Source organism: Zea mays, chromosome 5 (genome assembly GCF_902167145.1).
Source record: "Zea mays cultivar B73 chromosome 5, Zm-B73-REFERENCE-NAM-5.0, whole genome shotgun sequence".
In the NCBI taxonomy this organism is placed as follows: domain Eukaryota; kingdom Viridiplantae; phylum Streptophyta; class Magnoliopsida; order Poales; family Poaceae; genus Zea; species Zea mays.
In genome coordinates, this window is record NC_050100.1 from 5,379,461 (window position 1) to 5,403,003 (window position 23,543).

The following is a 23,543-nucleotide window of genomic DNA, read 5'->3' on the forward strand; positions in this document are numbered from 1 at the left end:
ACATCATATGAACTCCTAATCGGTAAAAAGCCCAATATTTCATATTTTAGAGTCTTTGGTAGCAAATGCTTTATTCTTGTTAAAAGAGGTAGAAAATCTAAATTTGCTCCTAAGACTGTAGAAGGCTTTTTACTTGGTTATGACTCAAACACAAGGGCATATAGGGTCTTTAACAAGTCCACTGGACTAGTTGAAGTCTCATGTGACGTTGTGTTTGATGAAACTAACGGCTCTCAAGTAGAGCAAGTTGATCTTGATGAGATAGGTATTGAAGAGGCTCCGTGCATCGCGCTAAGGAACATGTCCATTGGGGATGTGTGTCCTAAGGAATCCAAAGAGCCTCCAAATGCACAAGATCAACCGTCCTCCTCCACGCAAGCATCTCCACCAACTCAAAATGAGGAAGAGGCTCAAGTTGATGAGAAGAAGATCAATCAAATGAGCCACCTCAAGATGACGACATAGATCAAGGGGGAGATGCAAATGATCAAGACAAGGAGGATGAAGAGCAAAGACCGCCACACCCAAGAGTCCACCAAGCAATTCAACGAGATCACCCCGTCGACACCATCCTCGGCGACATTCATAAGGGGGTAACCACTAGATCTCGTGTTGCACATTTTTGTGAACATTACTCGTTTGTTTCCTCTATTGAACCACACAGAGTAGAGGAAGCACTACAAGATTCGGATTGGGTGGTGGCAATGCAAGAGGAGCTCAACAACTTCACTAGGAATGAGGTATGGCATTTAGTTCCACGTCCTAACCAAAATGTTGTAGGAACCAAATGGGTCTTCCGCAACAAGCAAGATGAGCATGGTGTGGTGACAAGGAACAAAGCTCGACTTGTGGCCAAAGGATACTCCCAAGTCGAAGGTTTGGATTTCGGTGAAACCTATGCACCCGTAGCTAGGCTTGAGTCAATTCGAATATTATTGGCCTATGCTACTTACCATGGCTTTAAGCTTTATCAAATGGACGTGAAAAGTGCCTTCCTCAATGGACCAATCAAGGAAGAGGTCTATGTTGAGCAACCTCCCGGCTTTGAAGACAGTGAGTATCCTAACCATGTCTATAAACTCTCTAAGGCGCTTTATGGGCTCAAGCAAGCCCCAAGAGCATGGTATGAATGCCTTAGAGATTTCCTTATTGCAAATGGCTTCAAAGTCGGAAAGGCCGATCCTACACTCTTTACTAAAACTCTTGAAAATGACTTGTTTGTATGCCAAATTTATGTTGATGATATTATATTTGGGTCTACTAACGAGTCTACATGTGAAGAGTTTAGTAGGATCATGACACAGAAATTCGAGATGTCTATGATGGGGGAGTTGAAGTATTTTCTAGGTTTCCAAGTCAAGCAACTCCAAGAGGGCACCTTCATTAGCCAAACAAAGTATACTCAAGACATTCTAAGCAAGTTTGGAATGAAGGATGCCAAGCCCATCAAGACACCCATGGGAACTAATGGGCATCTCGACCTCGACACGGGAGGTAAGTCCGTGGATCAAAAGGTATACCGGTCGATGATAGGTTCTTTACTCTATTTATGTGCATCTCGACCGGATATTATGCTTTCCGTTTGCATGTGTGCAAGATTCCAATCCGACCCTAAGGAATCCCACCTTACGACCGTAAAACGAATCTTGAGATATTTAGCTTATACTCCTAAGTTTGGGCTTTGGTACCCTCGGGGATCCACATTTGATTTAATTGGTTATTCGGATGCCGATTGGGCAGGGTGCAAAATCAATAGGAAGAGCACATCGGGGACTTGCCAGTTCTTGGGAAGATCCTTGGTGTCTTGGGCTTCAAAGAAGCAAAATTCGGTAGCTCTTTCCACCGCCGAAGCCGAGTATATTGCCGCAGGCCATTGTTGTGCGCAATTGCTTTGGATGAGGCAAACCTTGCGGGACTACGGTTACAAATTAACCAAAGTCCCTTTGCTATGTGATAATGAGAGTGCAATCAAAATGGCCGACAATCCCGTCGAGCATAGCCGCACTAAGCACATAGCCATCCGGTACCGCTTTTTAAGGGATCACCAACAAAAAGGGGATATCGAGATTTCTTATATTAACACTAAAGATCAATTAGCCGATATCTTTACCAAGCCTCTTGATGAACAAGCTTTTACCAAACTTAGGCATGAGCTCAATATTCTTGATTCACGCAATTTCTTTCGCTAGATTGCACACATAGCTCATTTATATACCTTTGATCATGTCTCTTTCATATGCTATGACTAATGTGTTTTTTCAAGTCTATTTCAAACCAAGTCATAGGTGTATTGAAAGAGAATTGGAGTCTTCGGCGAAGACAAAGGCTTCCACTCCGTAACTCATCCTTCGCCATCGCTCCAAGAGACTCTCCATCTTTGGGTGAGAGAGCAAAAGGACTTCGTCTTTGGTATAATCTTAACTCGTTCATTTATGACCAAAGGGGAAGAAAGTACTTCGAGGGCTCTAATGATTCCGTTTTTGGCGATTCATGCCAAAGGGGGAGAGAGTATGAGCCCCAAAGCAAAAGGACCGCACCACCACCAATTTCAAAAACTTTGTGTTTTCCAAAAATATTATCAATTGGTATCCTACTGTGTTCAAAAAGGGGGAGAAAGTAGTATTTCAAAAATGATATATCAAAACCCTCTTGAACACTAAGAGGAGGATTTCATTTAGGGGGAGTTTTTGTCTAGTCAAAGGAAAAGCATTTGAAACAGGGGGAGAAAATTTCAAATCTTGAAAATGCTTTGCAAAATCTTATTCAATTACCTTTGACTATTTGCAAAAGAACTTTGAAAAGGATTTACAAAATGGTTTGCAAAAACAAAACATGTGGTGCAAGCGAGGTCCAAAATGTTAACAAGAGTAGAAACAATCCATGCATATCTTGTAAGTATTTATATTGGCTCAATTCCAAGCAACCTTTACACTTACATTATGCAAACTAGTTCAATTATGCACTTCTATATTTGCTTTGGTTTGTGTTGGCATCAATCACCAAAAAGGGGGAGATTGAAAGGGAATTAGGCTTACACCTAGTTCCTAAATAATTTTGGTGGTTGAATTGCCCAACACAAATAATTGGACTAACTAGTTTGCTCTAGTGTATAAGTCATACAGGTGTAACAGGTTCACACTTAGCCAATAAAAAGATCAAATATTGGATTCAACAAAGGAGCAAAGGGTCAACCGAAGGCACCTCTGGTCTGGCGCACCGGACTGTCCGGTGTGCCACCGGACAGTGTCCGGTGCACCACCGGACATGTCCGGTGCACCAGAGGACTCCAACTCGAACTCGCCACCTTCAGGAATTTCCAGAGGCACTCGCGCTATAATTCACCGGACTGTCCGGTGCGTCAAGGAGGAGCAGCCTCAGGAACTCGCCAGCTTCGGGAATCTCCAACGGCTAGTCCGCTATAATTCACCGGACTGTCCGGTGCAACTCCGGAGCAACGGCTATTCGGCGCCAACGGGTACCTGTGATGCATTTAATGCGCGCGCAGCGCGCGCAGAAGTCAGGCGCGCCCATACTGGCGCACCGGACAATGAATAGGAGCTGTCTGGTGTGCACCGGACACCTAGGCGGGCCCAGAAGTCAGAAGCTCCAACGGTCAGAATCCAACGGCAGTGATGACGTGGCGGGGGCACCGGACATGTCCGGTGTGCACCGGACTGTCCGGTGCGCCATCGAACAGACAGCCTCCCAACGGCCACTTTTGGTGGTTGGGGCTATAAATACCCCAACCACCCCCACATTCATTGTATCCAAGTTTTCCACTTCTCAACCACTTACAAGAGCTAGGCATTCAATTCTAGACACACCAAAGAGATCAAATCCTCTCCAATTCCACAAAAAGCTTTAGTGATTAGCGAGAGAGATTTGCCGTGTTCTTTTGAGCTCTTGCGCTTGGATTGCTTCTTTTCTTTCTCACTTGCTCTTGTGATCAACACTCAGTTGTAATCAAGGCAAGAGGCACCAATTGTGTGGTGGCCCTTGCGGGGAAGTTTTGTTCCCGGCTTTGATTTGAGAAGAGAAGCTCACTCGGTCCGAGGGACCGTTTGAGAGAGGGAAGGGTTGAAAGAGACCCGGCCTTTGTGGCCTCCTCAACGGGGAGTAGGTTTGCGAGAACCGAACCTCGGTAAAACAAATCCGTGAGTCACACTCTTCATTTGCTTGCGATTTGTTTTGCGCCCTCTCTCGCGGACTCGTTTATATTTCTAACGCTAACCCGGCTTGTAGTTGTGTTTATATTTGTAAATTTCAGTTTCGCCCTATTCACCCCCCTCTAGGCGACTATCAGGTATGTTCTCTGTTGCCCCATACCCGCTACCCGATGGGGTACCCGCTAATATATGACACGTATGTCTCATATAAAATGAATTTGCTCTCGCTATTTGCTAACCCTAAGACCCTAACGCGGCCACCAGGGCACCACGCACCAGGCACCAGGCCAGCCGCCAGATGGACCATCCATATTCCAGACGTCCAAGCCATCCTCCCATCCACCACCGCCACTCCGCCAGCCGACCACTAGGTCACTAGGCTGCACCGCCGCAGCTCGCAATCAGCGGTCGGAGGTTGAAAGGGAATTAGGCTTACACCTAGTTCCTAAATAATTTTGGTGGTTGAATTGCCCAACACAAATCTTTGGACTAACTAGTTTGCCCAAGTGTATAGATTATACAGGTGTAAAAGGTTCACACTCAGCCAATAAAAAGACCAAGTTTTGGATTCAATAAAGGAGCAAAGGGGCAACCGAAGGCACCCCTGGTCTGGCGCACCGGACTGTCCGGTGTGCCACCGGACAGTGAACAGTACCTGTCCGGTGCACCAGGGGACTCAGACTCAAACTCTTCACCTTCGGGATTTTTCGGAAGCCGGCACGCTATAATTCACCGGACTGTCCGGTGTGCACCGGACATGTCCGGTGCTCCAAGGAAGCGCGGCCTCCAGAACTCGCCAGCCTCGGGTTCGCGTGGCAGCCGCTCCGCTATAATTCACCGGACTGTCCGGTGTGCACCGGACTGTCCGGTGTGCCAGCGGAGCAACGGCTCCCTGCGGCGCCAACGGCTCCCTGCGGAGCATTTAATGCGCGCACAGCGCGCGCAGAAGTCAGAATCGCCCATGCCGGTGCACCGGACATCAAACAGTGCATGTCCGGTGTGCACCGGACACCCAGGCGGGCCCACAAGTCAGAAGCTCCAACGGTCAGAATCCAACGGCAGTGATGACGTGGCAGGGGCACCGGACTGTCCGGTGTGCACCGGACTGTCCGGTGCGCCATCGCGCAGAAGCCTCCAGCCAACGGTCAAGTTTGGTGGTTGGGGCTATAAATACCCCAACCATCCCACCATTCATTGCATCCAAGTTTTCTACTTCTCAACTACTACAAGAGCTCTAGCATTCAATTCTAGACACACTATAGAGATCAAATCCTCTCCAATTCCACACTAAGCCCTAGTGACTAGTGAGAGTGATTTGCCGTGTTCATTTGAGCTCTTGCGCTTGGATTGCTTCTTTTCTTTCTCACTTGTTCTTGAGATCACAACTCCATTGTAATCAAGGCAAGAGGCACCAATTGTGTGGTGGCCCTTGCGGGGAAGTTTTGTTCCCGGCTTTGATTTGAGAAGAGAAGCTCACTCGGTCCAAGGGACCGTTTGAGAGAGGGAAGGGTTGAAAGAGACCCGGCCTTTGTGGCCTCCTCAACGGGGAGTAGGTTTGCAAGAACCGAACCTCGGTAAAACAAATCTCCGTGTCTCACTTGCTTATTCGCTTGGGATTTGTTTTGCACCCTCTCTCTCGGACTCGTTTATATTTCTAACGCTAACCCGGCTTGTAGTTGTGTTTATATTTGTAAATTTCAGTTTCGCCCTATTCACCCCCCCTCTAGGCGACTATCAATTGGTATCAAAGCCCGGTGCTTCATTAGAGCCTAACCGCTCGAAGTGATGTCGGGAGATCACGCCAAGGAGATGGAGACCGGCGAAAAGCCCACTACAAGCCAAGGAAGTACTTCATCGGAAGAGTCCCGCACCAAAAGGAGGGAGAAGAAGAAGAGCTCCTCCAACAAAGGGAAGGAGAAGAAATCTTCTTCTCACCACAAAGAGAAGAAGGAAAAATCTTCTTCCCACAAGCCGCATCGGAAAGGCGACAAGCACAAGAGGATGAGGAAGGTGGTCTACTACGAGACCGACACCTCATCAACTTTTACCTCCGACTCCGATGCGCCCTCCGTCACTTCTAAGCGCCAAGAGCGCAAGAAGTATAGTAAGATCCCCCTACGCTACCCTCGCATTTCCAAACATACACCTTTACTTTCCGTCCCACTAGGCAAACCACCAACTTTTGATGGTGAAGATTACGCTAGGTGGAGCGATTTAATGCGATTTCATCTAATCTCGCTCCACAAAAGCATATGGGATGTTGTTGAGTTTGGTGCGCAGGTACCATCCGTAGGGGATGAAAACTATGATGAGGATGAGGTGGCCCAAATCGAGCACTTCAACTCTCAAGCAACGACGATACTCCTCGCCTCTTTAAGCAAAGAAGAGTATAACAAAGTGCAAGGATTGAAGAGCGCCAAGGAGGTTTGGGATGTGCTCAAAACTGCGCACGAGGGAGATGAGCTCACCAAGATCACCAAGCGGGAAACGATCGAGGGGGAGCTCGGTCGGTTCCGGCTTCAAAAAGGGGAGGAGCCACAACACATGTACAACCGGCTCAAGACTTTGGTGAACCAAGTACGCAACCTCGGGAGCAAGAAGTGGGACGACCACGAAGTGGTAAATGTTATTTTAAGATCTCTCATTTTTCTTAATCCCACTCAAGTTCAATTGATTCGTGGTAATCCTAGATATACTAAAATGACCCCCGAGGAAGTTATCGGGCATTTTGTAAGTTTTGAGTGCATGATAGAAGGCTCGAGGAAAATCAACGAGCTTGGCGACCCATCCGAAGCCCAACCCGTTGCATTCAAGGCAACGGAGGAGAAGAAGGAGTCTACACCAAGTAGACAACCAATAGATGCCTCCAAGCTCGACAATGAGGAAATGGCGCTCGTCATCAAGAGCTTCCGCCAAATCCTAAAGCAAAGGAGGGGGAAGGACTACAAGTCCCGCTCCAAGAAGGTTTGCTACAAGTGTGGTAAGCCCGGTCATTTTATTGCTAAATGTCCTATATCTAGTGACAGTGACCGAGGCGACGACAAGAAGGGGAGAAGAAAGGAGAAGAAAAGGTACTACAAGAAGAAGGGCGGCGATGCCCATGTTTGTCGGGAATGGGATTCCGACGAAAGCTCAAGCGACTCCTCCGACGACGAGGACGCCGCCAACATCGCCGTCACCAAGGGACTCCTCTTCCCCAACGTCGGCCACAAGTGCCTCATGGCAAAGGACGGCAAAAAGAAGAAGGTTAAAACCAACTCCTCCACTAAATATGAATCTTCTAGTGATGATAATGCTAGTGATGAGGAGGATAATTTGCGTTCCCTTTTTGCCAACCTTAACATAGCTCAAAAAGAAAAATTAAATGAATTAGTTAGTGCTATTCATGAAAAGGATGACCTTTTGGACTCCCAAGAGGATTGTCTAATTAAAGAAAACAAGAAACATGTTAAGGTTAAAAAGGCTTATGCTCTAGAAGTAGAAAAATGTGAAAAATTGTCTAGTGAGCTAAGCACTTGCCGTGAGATGATTGACAACCTTAGACATGAAAATGCTAGTTTAAATGCTAAGGTTGATTCACATGTTTGTAATGTTTCAATTCCCAATTCTAGAGATAGTAATGATGATTTGCTTGCTAGGATTGAAGAATTAAACATTTCTCTTGCTAGCCTTAGATTAGAGAATGAAAATTTGATTGCTAAGGCTAAAAATTTTGATGTTTGCAAAATTACAATTGCCGATCTTAGAGATAAGAATGATATACTTCGTGCTAAGATTGTTGAACTTAATTCTTGCAAACCATCTACATCTACCATTGAGCATGTCACTATTTGTACTAGATGTAGAAATGTTGATATTGATGCTATTCATGATCATATGGCTTTAATTAAACAACAAAATGATCATATAGCAAAATTAGATGCTAAAATTGCCGAGCATAACTTAGAAAATGAAAAATTTAAATTTGCTAGAAGTATGCTCTATAATGGGAGACGCCCTGGCATCAAGGATGGCATTGGCTTCCAAAAGGGAGACAATATCAAACTTAATGCCCCTCCAAAGAACTTATCTAACTTTGTTAAGGGCAAGGCTCCCATGCCTCAGGATAACGAGGGTTACATTTTGTACCCTGCCGGCTATCCTGAGAGCAAAATTAGAAAGATTCATTCTAGGAAGTCTCACTCTGGCCCTAATCATGCTTATATGTATAAGGGTGAGACATCTAGTTCTAGGCAACCAACCCATGCTAAGTTGCCTAAGAAGAAAATTCCTAATGCATCAAATGATCATGCCATTTCATTTAAAACTTTTGATGCATCTTATGTGCTTACTAGCAAATCCGGCAAAGTAGTTGCCAAATATGTTGGGGGCAAGCACAAGGGGTCAAGGACTTGTGTTTGGGTACCCAAAGTTCTTGTGTCTAATGCCAAAGGACCCAAAACCATTTGGGTACCTAAAGTCAAGAACTAAAATTGTTTTGTAGGTTTATGCATCCGGAGGCTCAAGTTGGATACTCGACAGCGGGTGCACAAACCACATGACCGGGGAGAAAAGAATGTTCTCCTCATATGAGAAAAATCAAGATCCCCAACGAGCTATCACATTCGGGGATGGAAATCAAGGTTTGGTCAAAGGATTGGGTAAAATTGCTATATCTCCTGACCATTCTATTTCCAATGTTTTTCTTGTAGATTCTTTAGATTACAACTTGCTTTCTGTTTCTCAATTATGTCAAATGGGCTACAACTGTCTATTCACTGATGTAGGTGTCACTGTCTTTAGAAGAAGTGATGATTCAATAGCATTTAAGGGTGTGTTAGAGGGTCAGCTATACTTAGTAGATTTTAATAGAGCTGAGCTCGACACATGCTTAATTGCTAAGACTAACATGGGTTGGCTCTGGCACCGCCGACTAGCCCATGTTGGGATGAAGAATCTTCATAAGCTTCTAAAGGGAGAACACATTTTAGGATTAACAAATGTTCATTTTGAGAAAGACAGGATTTGTAGCGCATGTCAAGCAGGGAAGCAAGTTGGAGTCCATCATCCACACAAGAACATCATGACGACCGACAGGCCGCTTGAGCTACTCCACATGGATCTATTCGGCCCGATTGCTTACATAAGCATCGGCGGGAGTAAGTATTGTCTTGTAATAGTGGATGATTATTCTCGCTTCACTTGGGTATTCTTTTTACAGGAAAAATCTCAAACCCAAGAGACTTTAAAGGGATTCTTGAGACGGGCTCAAAATGAGTTCAGCTTAAGGATCAAGAAAATAAGAAGCGACAATGGGACGGAGTTCAAGAACTCACAAATCGAAGGCTTCCTTGAGGAGGAGGGCATCAAGCATGAGTTCTCTTCTCCCTACACTCCACAACAAAATGGTGTAGTGGAGAGGAAGAATCGAACTCTATTGGACATGGCACGAACCATGCTTGATGAGTACAAGACACCGGACCAGTTTTGGGCCGAAGCGGTCAACACCGCCTGCTACGCCATCAACCGGTTATATCTTCACCGAATCCTCAGGAAGACATCATATGAACTCCTAACCGGTAAAAAGCCCAACATTTCATATTTTAGAGTTTTTGGTAGCAAATGCTTTATTCTTATTAAAAGAGGTAGAAAATCTAAATTTGCTCCTAAAACTGTAGAAGGCTTTTTACTTGGTTATGACTCAAACACAAGGGCATATAGGGTCTTTAACAAGTCCACTGGACTAGTTGAAGTCTCATGCGACGTTGTGTTTGATGAAACTGACGGCTCTCAAGTAGAGCAAGTTGATCTTGATGAGATAGGTAATGAAGAGGCTCCATGCATCGCGCTAAGGAACATGTCCATTGGGGATGTGTGTCCTAAGGAATCCGAAGAGCCTCCAAATGCACAAGATCAACCATCCTCCTCCATGCAAGCATCTCCACCAACTCAAAATGAGGATGAGGCTCAAGTTGATGAAGGGCAAAATCAAGAAGATGAGCCACCTCAAGATAATGGCAATGATCAAGGGGGAGATGAAAATAATCAAGAAAAGGAGGATGAGGAAGAACCAAGGCCGCCACACCCAAGAGTCCACCAAGCAATCCAACGAGATCACCCCGTCGACACTATCCTCGGAGACATTCATAAGGGGGTAACTACTCGATCTCGGGTTGCTCATTTTTGTGAACATTACTCTTTTGTTTCCTCTATTGAGCCACACAGGGTAGAGGAAGCACTTCAAGACTCGGATTGGGTGGTGGCGATGCAAGAGGAGCTCAACAACTTCACCAGAAATGAGGTATGGCATTTAGTTCCACGTCCTAACCAAAATGTTGTAGGAACCAAATGGGTCTTCCGCAACAAGCAAGATGAGCATGGTGTGGTGACAAGGAACAAAGCTCGACTCGTGGCCAAAGGGTATTCACAAGTCGAAGGTTTGGATTTCGGTGAAACCTATGCACCCGTAGCTAGGCTTGAGTCAATTCGCATATTATTGGCCTATGCTACTTACCATGGCTTTAAGCTCTATCAAATGGACGTGAAAAGTGCCTTCCTCAATGGACCGATCAAGGAAGAGGTCTATGTTGAGCAACCTCCCGGCTTTGAAGACAGTGAGTATCCTAACCATGTTTATAGGCTCTCTAAGGCGCTTTATGGGCTCAAGCAAGCCCCAAGAGCATGGTATGAATGCCTTAGAGATTTCCTTATTGCTAATGGCTTCAAAGTCGGAAAAGCCGATCCTACACTCTTTACTAAAATTCTTAAAAATGACTTGTTTGTATGCCAAATTTATGTTGATGATATTATATTTGGGTCTACTAACGAGTCTACATGTGAAGAGTTTAGTAGGATCATGACACAGAAATTCGAGATGTCAATGATGGGGGAGTTGAAGTATTTTCTGGGATTCCAAGTCAAGCAACTCCAAGAGGGCACCTTCATTAGCCAAACGAAGTACACTCAAGACATTCTAACCAAGTTTGGGATGAAGGATGCCAAACCCATCAAGACACCCATGGGAACTAATGGGCATCTCGACCTCGACACGGGAGGTAAGTCCGTGGATCAAAAGGTATACCGGTCGATGATTGGTTCATTGCTTTATTTATGTGCATCTCGACCGGACATTATGCTTTCCGTTTGCATGTGTGCAAGATTTCAATCCGACCCTAAGGAATCACACCTTACGGCCGTAAAACGAATCTTGAGATATTTGGCTTACACACCTAAGTTTGGGCTTTGGTACCCTCGGGGATCCACATTTGATTTGATTGGTTATTCGGATGCCGATTGGGCGGGGTGCAAAATTAATAGGAAGAGCACATCAGGGACTTGCCAGTTCTTGGGAAGATCCTTGGTGTCTTGGGCTTCAAAGAAGCAAAATTCGGTCGCTCTTTCCACCGCCGAAGCCGAGTACATTGCCGCAGGACATTGTTGCGCGCAATTGCTTTGGATGAGGCAAACCCTGCGGGACTACGGTTACAAATTAACCAAAGTCCCTTTGCTATGTGATAATGAGAGTGCAATTAAAATGGCCGACAATCCCGTCGAGCATAGCCGCACTAAGCACATAGCCATTCGGTATCATTTTCTTAGGGATCACCAACAAAAGGGGGATATCAAGATTTCTTACATTAACACTAAAGATCAATTAGCCGATATCTTTACCAAGCCACTTGATGAACAATCTTTTACCAGACTTAGGCATGAGCTCAATATTCTTGATTCTAGAAATTTCTTTTGCTAGCTTGCACACATAGCTCATTTGAATACCTTTGATCATATCTCTTTTATTTGCTATGACTAATGTGTTTTCAAGTCTATTTCAAACCAAGTCATAGGTATATTGAAAGGGAATTGGAGTCTTCGGCGAAGACAAAGGCTTCCACTCCGTATCTCATACTTCGCCATCACTCCGAGCAACTCTCTATTCTTTGGGGAGAAATGAGCATCAAAGAAAAGGACTTCATCCTTGGGGAGAGAGTAAAAGCTCAAAAGCAAAAGGACCGGACTTCATCTTTGGTATAATCCTAACTCGTTTACTTATGACCAAAGGGGAAGAAATTACTTCTAGGGCTCTAATGATTCCGTTTTTGGCGATTCATGCCAAAAAGGGGGAGAAATGAGCCCAAAGCAAAAGGACCGCACCACCACCAATTTCAAAAACTTAGTGTTTTCAAAGAAGTATTTATCAATTGGTATCCTATTGTGTTCAAAGGGGGAGCAAGTAGTATTTCAAAATGATATATCAAAACCCTCTTGAACACTAAGAGGTGGATCTCTTTTAGGGGGAGTTTTGTTTAGTCAAAGGAAAAGCATTTGATTCAGGGGGAGAAAATTTCAAATCTTGAAAATGCTTTGCAAACTCTTATTCATTTACCTTTGACTATTTGCAAAAGATCTTTTGAAATGGATTTACAAAAGAATTTGCAAAAACAAAACATGTGGTGCAAACGTGGTCCAAAATGCTAAATAAGAAAGAAACATTCCATGCATATCTTGTAAGTAGTTTTATTGGCTCAATTCCAAGCAACCTTTACACTTACATTATACAAACTAATTCAATTATGCACTTCTATATTTGCTTTGGTTTGTGTTGGCATCAATCACCAAAAAGGGGGAGATTGAAAGGGAATTAGGCTTACACCTAGTTCCTAAATAATTTTGGTGGTTGAATTGCCCAACACAAATCTTTGGACTAACTAGTTTGCCCAAGTGTATAGATTATACAGGTGTAAAAGGTTCACACTCAGCCAATAAAAAGACCAAGTTTTGGATTCAATAAAGGAGCAAAGGGGCAACCGAAGGCACCCCTGGTCTGGCGCACCGGACTGTCCGGTGTGCCACCGGACAGTGAACAGTACCTGTCCGGTGCACCAGGGGACTCAGACTCAAACTCTTCACCTTCGGGATTTTTCGGAAGCCGGCACGCTATAATTCACCGGACTGTCCGGTGTGCACCGGACATGTCCGGTGCTCCAAGGAAGCGCGGCCTCCAGAACTCGCCAGCCTCGGGTTCGCGTGGCAGCCGCTCCGCTATAATTCACCGGACTGTCCGGTGTGCACCGGACTGTCCGGTGTGCCAGCGGAGCAACGGCTCCCTGCGGCGCCAACGGCTCCCTGCGGAGCATTTAATGCGCGCACAGCGCGCGCAGAAGTCAGAATCGCCCATGCCGGTGCACCGGACATCAAACAGTGCATGTCCGGTGTGCACCGGACACCCAGGCGGGCCCACAAGTCAGAAGCTCCAACGGTCAGAATCCAACGGCAGTGATGACGTGGCAGGGGCACCGGACTGTCCGGTGTGCACCGGACTGTCCGGTGCGCCATCGCGCAGAAGCCTCCAGCCAACGGTCAAGTTTGGTGGTTGGGGCTATAAATACCCCAACCATCCCACCATTCATTGCATCCAAGTTTTCTACTTCTCAACTACTACAAGAGCTCTAGCATTCAATTCTAGACACACTATAGAGATCAAATCCTCTCCAATTCCACACTAAGCCCTAGTGACTAGTGAGAGTGATTTGCCGTGTTCATTTGAGCTCTTGCGCTTGGATTGCTTCTTTTCTTTCTCACTTGTTCTTGAGATCACAACTCCATTGTAATCAAGGCAAGAGGCACCAATTGTGTGGTGGCCCTTGCGGGGAAGTTTTGTTCCCGGCTTTGATTTGAGAAGAGAAGCTCACTCGGTCCAAGGGACCATTTGAGAGAGGGAAGGGTTGAAAGAGACCCGGCCTTTGTGGCCTCCTCAACGGGGAGTAGGTTTGCAAGAACCGAACCTCGGTAAAACAAATCTCCGTGTCTCACTTGCTTATTCGCTTGGGATTTGTTTTGCACCCTCTCTCTCGGACTCGTTTATATTTCTAACGCTAACCCGGCTTGTAGTTGTGTTTATATTTGTAAATTTCAGTTTCGCCCTATTCACCCCCCCTCTAGGCGACTATCAGAGGTCGGCTAGTTGCCCTCGCCTAGGTCTCCACTCTCCCACACCCAGTGACCTAGGTCTCCCGTCTCCCACAATTAGATTTGAAGGCATGATTTTGTCCACAGTTTTGTAGAATCAATGCTATGTTTTGTGTGATTTGAAGGCATGATGTTGCCATTTAATGTTGAATATTGTTGAACATGTGATAAAATTATGTTGGGTTCGATGCATTTGTTATGCTGGTACTTATTATTGCGATTCAAATGATCATGTCTATCGTAATGTTAATGGGTATGGGTACCCGATGGGTACCCGCTACCCATGGTGGGTATGGGTATGGCGTAATTTTGTACCCATGATGGGTAGTGGGTATGAGTATGGGTCAATTTTTTTTCTAGTGGGTATGGGTATGGCTTCGTGTGCCCACTGGGTACCTTACCCACTGCCATCCCTAGGAACGAATGTGAAAGCCGGCTTTCAAGACGATGGCGTGGGAAGCATCTAGTCCGAAAGATGCAGGCGCATGGCAAGGCCCAACAACCGATACTACGACCCGGAGTGGGTGGCGTAGCCCATTGGGAAGGTGTAGTCTAAATAAGTAGAGAAGGAGAAAAATCAGACTTAGCTAAGAAGAAGAATTTGTTCCGGTGGCCGACAGCGATCATGGATCGATCGATCGGAGTTGTATTTAGTTACCTCGAACTAGTATAATCCTATACCTTGTAGATTCTCTGCGACTATGCGAGTGAGTTAAAAGTCGGCATTCGTAGCAATCGATCTCAGCCTAGACTCCCACCCCCGCACGAGTACAGGACGTGGTTCCAGACGAGAATTGGTGGGATGGCCTCGTCGCCGCGCACCGACGACCCCATGGCGCAACTGCTAGCGAAGATAGAGGACGGGAATCGGGAAACATATCGCATGGTGGAGGTGATGTAGGGATCAATGGTGAACATGGAGAAGACGGTGAAGAGTGTTGTGGCTGAACAAGGTGAATTCCAGAAGTGGAAGCTGGAACTGGAAGTAGAGGCTAATGGAGTCTAGAATTCGAGATCTGAGTTGGGGGTGAGTCGAGTTTAGCTTTAATCACACGATTCGGGAGGGATCAACACAGTATTCTCATCAGACAATTTTACCATGTCCATCAAACTGCTTTAGCGGGGGATACATAGAACACTTTGATCAACTGATGCACCAGTTACTAGCTTATGAGGGTCAACTGACCTCTGCTATGATCACAGCAAGGTTCATAGATGGGTTGTGAAAGGGAATTAGGCTTACACCTAGTTCCTAATTGATTTTGGTGGTTGAATTGCCCAACACAAATAATTGGACTAACTAGTTTGCTCTAGATTATATATTCTACAGGTGCCAAAGGTTCATCTACAACTATACTAAATCGACTGTCCGGAATACCGTAGATTATTTCGGATAGGAGAAACTTTTTGGAAAAATAGGCCAAGAGCGGACCGTCCGGGCCCTTGCGGCGGACCGTCCGCCACACCAGGATGACCCTCGGACAGAACCAATGCAAAAATACAAGTCTACACTACGGACCGTCCGGAGGAAAAGCAAGGACCGTCCGAGACCTTGCGCGGACCGTCCGGCCTCAGGCGCGGACCGTCCGGTAGGTGAGAAACCGAAAAACCCGAAGGTGACGGGTTCGAAAAAATGAATTATAGCGTCCTCGCGGACCGTCCGGGGTGCACGACCGAACCGTCCGCGACTGGCTTTATCTGACATCTGACGACGCATTAAATGCAATATAGCCGTTACTGCTGATCGTTGCGTTTTCAGCCGTTGATCTACAGGGGCGGACCGTCCGGACCAGGCGGGCGGACCGTCCGCGCTCAGCAGAATGGAGCAACGGCTAGGAAGTGGTTGGTGGCTATAAATACAACCCCAACGACCTCCATTTACTTCACCCAAGCATTCCAACCTTCAACATTCAATACAAGAGCTAGCAATCCATTCCAAGACACATTCAAAGCCTCCATCTCTCCAAGTTTCACAATTGAGAAAAGAGATCATTAGTGATTAGTGACTTGAGAGAGAAAGTGATCCGTGTGTTATTTGTCGCTCTTGTCGCTTGGCTTTTGCAATCGTGCTTTCTTTGATTCTTCATTGCGATCAAACTCACTTGTAATTGAGGCAAGAGACACCAATCTTGTGGTGGTCCTTGTGGGAACTTTGTGTTCCAAGTGATTGAGAAGAAAAGCTCACTCGGTCCGAGGGACCGTTTTGAGAGAGGGAAATGGTTGAAAGAGACCCGGTCTTTGTGACCACCTCAACGGGGAGTAGGTTTGCAAGAACCGAACCTCGGTAAAACAAATCCACGTGTCTCACTCCTTATTCGCTTGCGATTTGTTTTGCACCCTCTCTCGCGGACTCAATTATATTTCTAACGCTAACCCGGCTTGTAGTTGTGATTATTTTTGAGAATTTCAGTTTCGCCCTATTCACCCCCCCTCTAGGCGACTTTCAATTGGTATCAAAGCCCGGTACTTCATTAGAGCCTAACCGCTCGAAGTGATGTCGGGAGATCACGCCAAGAAGGAGATGGAGACCGGCGAAAAGCCCACTACAAGCCACGGGAAGACTTCATCGGAAGAGTCCCGCAACAAGAAGAAGGAGAAGAAAGACTCCTCCAAAGGGAAGGAGAAGAAATCTTCTTCACACAAAGAGAAGAAGGAGAAATCCTCTTCCCACAAGCCGCATCGGAGTGGGGACAAGAAAAAGAGGATGAGGAAAGTGGTCTACTACGAGACCGATTCTTCATCAACATCTACCTCCGGCTCCGACGCGGCGTCCGTCACTTCTAAGCGCCAAGAGCGCAAGAAGTATAGTAAGATTCCCCTACGCTACCCTCGCATTTCTAAACATACACCTTTGCTTTCCGTCCCATTAGGCAAACCACCAACATTTGATGGTGAAGATTACGCTAGGTGGAGTGATTTAATGCGATTTCATCTAACCTCACTCCACAAAAGTATATGGGATGTTGTTGAGTTTGGTGCACAGGTACCATCCGTAGGGGATGAAGACTATGATGAGGATGAGGTGGCCCAAATCGAGCACTTCAACTCCCAAGCCACAACCATACTCCTTGCCTCTCTAAGTAGAGAGGAATATAACAAGGTGCAAGGGTTGAAGAGTGCGAAGGAGATTTGGGACTTACTCAAGACCGCGCATGAGGGTGATGAACTCACCTAGATCACCAAGCGGGAAACGATCGAGGGGGAGCTCGGTCGCTTCCGTCTTCGCCAAGGGGAGGAGCCACAAGATATGTACAACCGACTCAAAACCTTGGTGAATAAAGTGTGCAACCTCGGGAGCAAGAAATGGGATGACCACGAGGTGGTTAAGGTTATTCTAAGATCACTTATTTTCCTTAACCCTACTCAAGTACAATTAATTCGTGGTAATCCAAGATATACACTAATGACTCCCGAGGAAGTAATCGGGAATTTTGTGAGCTTTGACTATATGATCAAGGGCTCGAAGAAGATCAACGAGCTAGATGATCCCTCCACATCCGCGACACAACCGGTCGCATTTAAGGCGACGGAGGAGAAGAAGGAGGAGTCTACACCGAGTAGACAACCAATCGACGCCTCAAAGCTCGACAATGAGGAAATGACGCTTGTCATCAAAAGCTTTCGGCAAATCCTCAAGCAAAGAAGGGGGAAGGATTACAAGCCCCGCTCCAAGAAGGTTTGCTACAAGTGTGGTAAGCCCGGTCACTTTATAGCTAAATGTCCAATTTCTAGTGACAATGACAGGGGTGATGACAAGAAGGGGAGAAGAAAGGAGAATAAGAGGTACTACAAGAAGAAGGGCAGCGATGCCCATGTTTGTCGGGAGTGGGACTCCGACGAAAGCTCTAGCGACTCCTCCGACGACGAGGACGCCGCCAACATCGCCGTCACGAAGGGACTTCTCTTCCCCAACGTCGGCCACAAGTGTCTCATGGCAAAGGACGGCAAAAGGAAGAAGGTTAAATCTAAATCCTCCACTAGATATGAGTCCTCTAGTGATGATAATGCTAGTGATGAGGAAGAAAATTTGCGTACCCTTTTTGCCAACCTTAACATGGAACAAAAAGAAAAACTAAATGAGCTAATTAGTGTCATCCATGAGAAGGATGATCTCTTGGACTCCCAAGAGGACTTCCTAATCAAGGAAAATAAAAAGCATGTTAAGGTTAAGAATGCTCATGCTCTAGAGGTAGAAAAATGTGAGAAATTAACTAGTGAGCTAAGCACATGCCATGACACTATTGCCAACCTTAAAAATGAAAATGCTAATTTGTTAGCTAAGGTTGATTCTCATGTTTGTAATGTTTCAACTTCCAATCCTAGAGATAATAATGATGATTTACTTGCTAGGATTAAAGAATTGAATATTTCACTTGCTAGCCTTAGAAATGAAAATGAAAAATTGTTTGCTAAGGCTAAAGATTTTGATGTTTGCAATACTACTATTTCCGACCTTAGAACTAAGAATGATATGTTACATGCTAAGGTTGTAGAATTAAAATCTTGCAAACCCTCTACATCTACCGTTGAGCACACTACCATTTGTACTAGATGTAGAGATGTTAACATTGATGCTATACATGATCACATGGTTTTAATTAAACAACAAAATGATCATATAGCAAAATTAGATGCTAAAATTGCCGAGCATAACTTAGAAAATGAAAATTTTAAATTTGCTAGAAGTATGCTCTATAGTGGGAGACGCTCTGGCATCAAGGATGGCATTGGCTTCCAACAGGGAGGCAATGTCAAACTTAATGCCCCTCCAAAGAAATTGTCCAACTTTGTTAAGGGCAAGGCTCCCATGCCTCAGGATAACGAGGGTTACATTTTATACCCTGCCGGTTATCCCGAGGACAAAATTAGGAGAATTCATTCTAGGAAGTCTCACTCTGGCCCTAATCATGCTTTCATGTATAAGGGTGAGACATCTAGCTCTAGGCAACCAACCCGTGCTAAGTTGCCTAAGAAGAAAACTCCTAGTGCATCAAATGAACATAGCTTTTCATTTAAAACCTTTGATGCATCATATGTTTTGACTAACAAATCCGGCAAGGTCGTTGCCAAGTATGTTGGGGGCAAACACAAGAGCTCCAAAACTTGTGTTTGGGTTCCCAAAGTTCTTGTTTCTAATGCCAAAGGACCCAAAACCGTTTGGGTACCTAAAGTCAAGAACTAAACTTGTTTTGTAGGTTTATGCATCTGGGGGCTCAAGTTGGATAATCGACAGCGGGTGCACAAACCACATGACAGGGGAGAAGAAGATGATCTCCTCATATGAGAAAAATCAAGATTCCCAACGAGCTATCACATTCGGGGATGGAAATCAAGGTTTGGTCAAAGGTTTGGGTAAAATTGCTATATCCCCTGACCATTCCATTTCCAATGTTTTTCTTGTAGATTCTCTAGATTACAATTTGCTTTCCGTTTCGCAATTATGTCAAATGGGCTACAACTGTCTATTTACTGATGTAGGTGTCACTGTCTTTAGAAGAAGTGATGATTCAATAGCATTTAAGGGAGTGTTAGAGGGTCAGCTATACTTGGTAGATTTTGATAGAGCTGAACTCGACACTTGCTTAATTGCTAAGACTAACATGGGTTGGCTCTGGCACCGCCGACTAGCCCATGTTGGGATGAAGAATCTTCATAAGCTTCTAAAGGGAGAGCACATTTTAGGATTAACAAATGTTCATTTTGAGAAAGACAGGATTTGTAGCGCATGCCAAGCAGGGAAGCAAGTTGGTGTTCATCATCCGCATAAGAACATCATGACGACTGACAGACCACTGGAGCTTCTTCACATGGACCTATTCGGCCCGATTGCTTACATAAGCATCAGCGGGAGTAAGTACTGTCTAGTTATTGTGGATGATTATTCTCGCTTCACTTGGGTATTCTTTTTACAGGAAAAATCTCAAACCCAAGAGACCTTAAAGGGATTCTTGAGACGGGCTCAAAATGAGTTCGGCTTAAGGATCAAGAAGATTAGAAGCGACAACGGGACGGAGTTCAAGAACTCTCAAATTGAAGGCTTCCTTGAGGAGGAGGGCATCAAGCATGAGTTCTCTTCTCCCTACACTCCACAACAAAATGGTGTAGTGGAGAGGAAGAATAGAACTCTATTGGACATGGCAAGAACCATGCTTGATGAGTACAAGACTTCGGATCGGTTTTGGGCCGAGGCAGTCAACACCGCCTGCTACGCCATCAACCGGTTGTATCTACACCGAATCCTCAAGAAGACATCATACGAACTCCTTACCGGTAAAAAGCCCAATATTTCATATTTTAGAGTCTTTGGTAGCAAATGCTTTATTCTTGTTAAAAGAGGTAGAAAATCTAAATTTGCTCCTAAAACTGTAGAAGGCTTTTTACTAGGATATGACTCAAACACAAGGGCATATAGAGTCTTTAACAAGTCCTCAGGACTTGTTGAAGTTTCTTGTGACGTTGTGTTTGATGAGACTAACGGCTCTCAAGTAGAGCAAGTTGATCTTGATGAGATAGGTGATGAAGAGGCTCCGTGCATCGCGCTAAGGAACATGTCCATTGGGGATGTGTGTCCTAAGGAATCCGAAGAGCCTCCAAATGCACAAGATCAACCATCCTCCTCCACGCAGGCATCTCCACCAACTCAAAATGAGGATGAGGCTCAAGTTGATAAAGGAGAAGATCAAACAAATGAGCCACCTCAAGATGACAGCAATGATCAAGGGGGAGATGCAAATGGTCAAGACAAGGAGGATGAAGAACCAAGGCCGCCACACCCAAGAGTCCACCAAGCAATCCAACGAGATCGCCCCGTCGACACCATCCTCGGCGATATTCATAAGGGGGTAACCACTAGATCTCGTGTTGCTCATTTTTGTGAACATTACTCTTTTGTTTCCTCTATTGAGCCACACAGGATAGAGGAAGCACTTCAAGATTCGGATTGGGTGGTGGCAATGCAAGAGGAGCTCAACAACTTCACTAGGAATGAGGTATGGCATTTAGTTCCATGTCCTAATCAAAATGTTGTAGGAACCAAATGGGTCTTCCGCAACAAGCAAGATGAGCATGGTGTGGTGACAAGGAACAAAGCTCGACTTGTGGCCAAGGGATACTCCCAAGTCGAAGGTTTGGATTTCGGTGAAACCTATGCACCCGTAGCTAGGCTTGAGTCAATTCGTATATTATTAGCCTATGCTACTTACCATGGCTTTAAGCTTTATCAAATGGACGTGAAAAGTGCCTTCCTCAATGGACCAATCAAGGAAGAGGTCTATGTTGAGCAACCTCCCGGCTTTGAAGATAGTGAATACCCTAACCATGTTTATAAACTCTCTAAGGCGCTTTATGGGCTCAAGCAAGCCCCAAGAGCTTGGTATGAATGCCTTAGAGATTTCCTTATCGCTAATGGCTTCAAAGTCGGAAAGGCTGATCCTACTTTATTCACTAAAACTCTTCAAAATGACTTGTTTGTATGCCAAATTTATGTTGATGATATTATATTTTGGTCTACTAACGAGTCTACTTGTGAAGAGTTTAGTAGGATCATGACACAAAAATTCGAGATGTCTATGATGGGGGAGTTGAAGTACTTCTTAGGATTTCAAGTGAAGCAACTCCAAGAGGGCACCTTCATCAGCCAAACAAAGTATACTCAAGACATTCTAAACAAGTTTGGGATGAAGGACGCCAAACCCATCAAGACACCCATGGGAACCAATGGGCATCTCGACCTCGACACGGGAGGTAAATCCGTAGATCAAAAGGTATACCGGTCGATGATAGGATCTTTACTCTATCTTTGTGCATCTCGACCGGACATTATGCTTTCCGTATGCATGTGTGCAAGATTCCAAGCCGACCCTAAGGAAGCCCATCTTACGGCCGTAAAACGAATCTTGAGATATATATTTGGCTTATACTCCTAAGTTTGGGCTTTGGTATCCTAGGGGATCCACATTTGATTTGATTGGTTATTCGGATGCCGATTGGGCGGGGTGTAAAATCAATAGAAAGAGCACATCGGGGACTTGCCAGTTCTTGGGAAGATCCTTGGTGTCTTGGGCTTCAAAGAAGCAAAATTTGGTCGCTCTTTCTACCGCCGAAGCCGAGTATATTGTCGCAGGCCATTGTTGCGCGCAATTGCTTTGGATGAGGCAAACCCTGCGGGACTACGGTTACAAATTAACCAAAGTCCCTTTGCTATGTGATAACGAGAGTGCAATCAAAATGGCCGATAATCCCATCGAGCATAGCCGCACTAAACACATAGTCATTCGGTATCATTTTCTTAGGGATCACCAACAAAAGGGAGATATCGAGATTTCATACATTAATACTAAAGATCAATTAGCCGATATCTTTACCAAGCCTCTTGATGAACAAACCTTTAACAAACTTAGGCATGAGCTAAATATTCTTGATTCTAGGAACTTCTTTTGTTGATTTGCACACATAACTCTTTTATATACCTTTGATCATGTCTCTTTCATATGCTATGACTAATGTGTTTTCAAGTCTATTTTCAAACCAAGTCATAGGTGTATTGAAAGGAAATTGGAGTCTTCGGCGAAGACAAAGGCTTCCACTCCGTAACTCATCCCTCGTCGTCGCTCCGCACAACTCTCCATCCTTGGGGGAGAGAGCATCTCTCCTACTTTGGTATAATCTTCATTCATATTTTACTTTACCAAAGGGGAGAAAGTTACTTCAAGGGCTCTAATGACTCCGTTTTTGGCGATTCATGCCAAAGGGGGAGAAAGCATGAGCCCAAAGCAAAAGGACCGCACCACCACCTAATTTTAAAACTAAGGATTTTCAATTGGTAAATTTCAAAAATGATATATCAAAACTCTCTTGAACACTAAGAGGATGATTTCATTTAGGGGGAGTTTTGTTTAGTCAAAAGAAAAGCATTTGAAACAGGGGGAGAATTTCAAATCTTGAAAATGCTTCGCAAATCTTATTCATTTACCTTTGACTATTTGCAAAAGGACTTTGAAAAGAATTTACAATAGAATTTGCAAAAACAAAACATGTGGTGCAAGCGTGGTCCAAAATGTTAAAAATAAAAGAAACAATCCATGCATATCTTATAAGTATTTATATTGGCTCAATTCCAAGTAACCTTTGCACTTACATTATGCAAAATAGTTTAATTATGCACTTCTGCATTTGCTTTGGTTTGTGTTGGCATCAATCACCAAAAAGGGGGAGATTGAAAGGGAATTAGGCTTACACCTAGTTTCTAATTGATTTTGGTGGTTGAATTGCCCAACACAAATAATTGGACTAACTAGTTTGCTCTAGATTATATATTCTATAGGTGCCAAAGGTTCATCTACAACTATACTAAATCGACTGTCCGGAATACCGTAGATTATTCCGGACAGGAGAAACTTTTTGGAAAAACAGGCCAAGAGCGGACCGTCCGGG

General features: G+C 44.9%; 1 protein-coding gene across 1 annotated transcript in view; it reads right to left on the minus strand.

Annotated features, from left to right (window-relative positions):
• LOC111589282 (uncharacterized) overlaps positions 1–14,945 on the minus strand; it is a 23,829-nt gene extending 8,884 nt beyond the window's left edge. The window contains exon 1 of the mRNA XM_023300076.1: positions 14,884–14,945. Within this exon, the coding sequence (XP_023155844.1) occupies positions 14,884–14,945 (62 nt within the window). The remainder of the gene's footprint in view (positions 1–14,883) is intronic.
• Between the last annotated feature and the right edge of the window lie 8,598 nt (positions 14,946–23,543).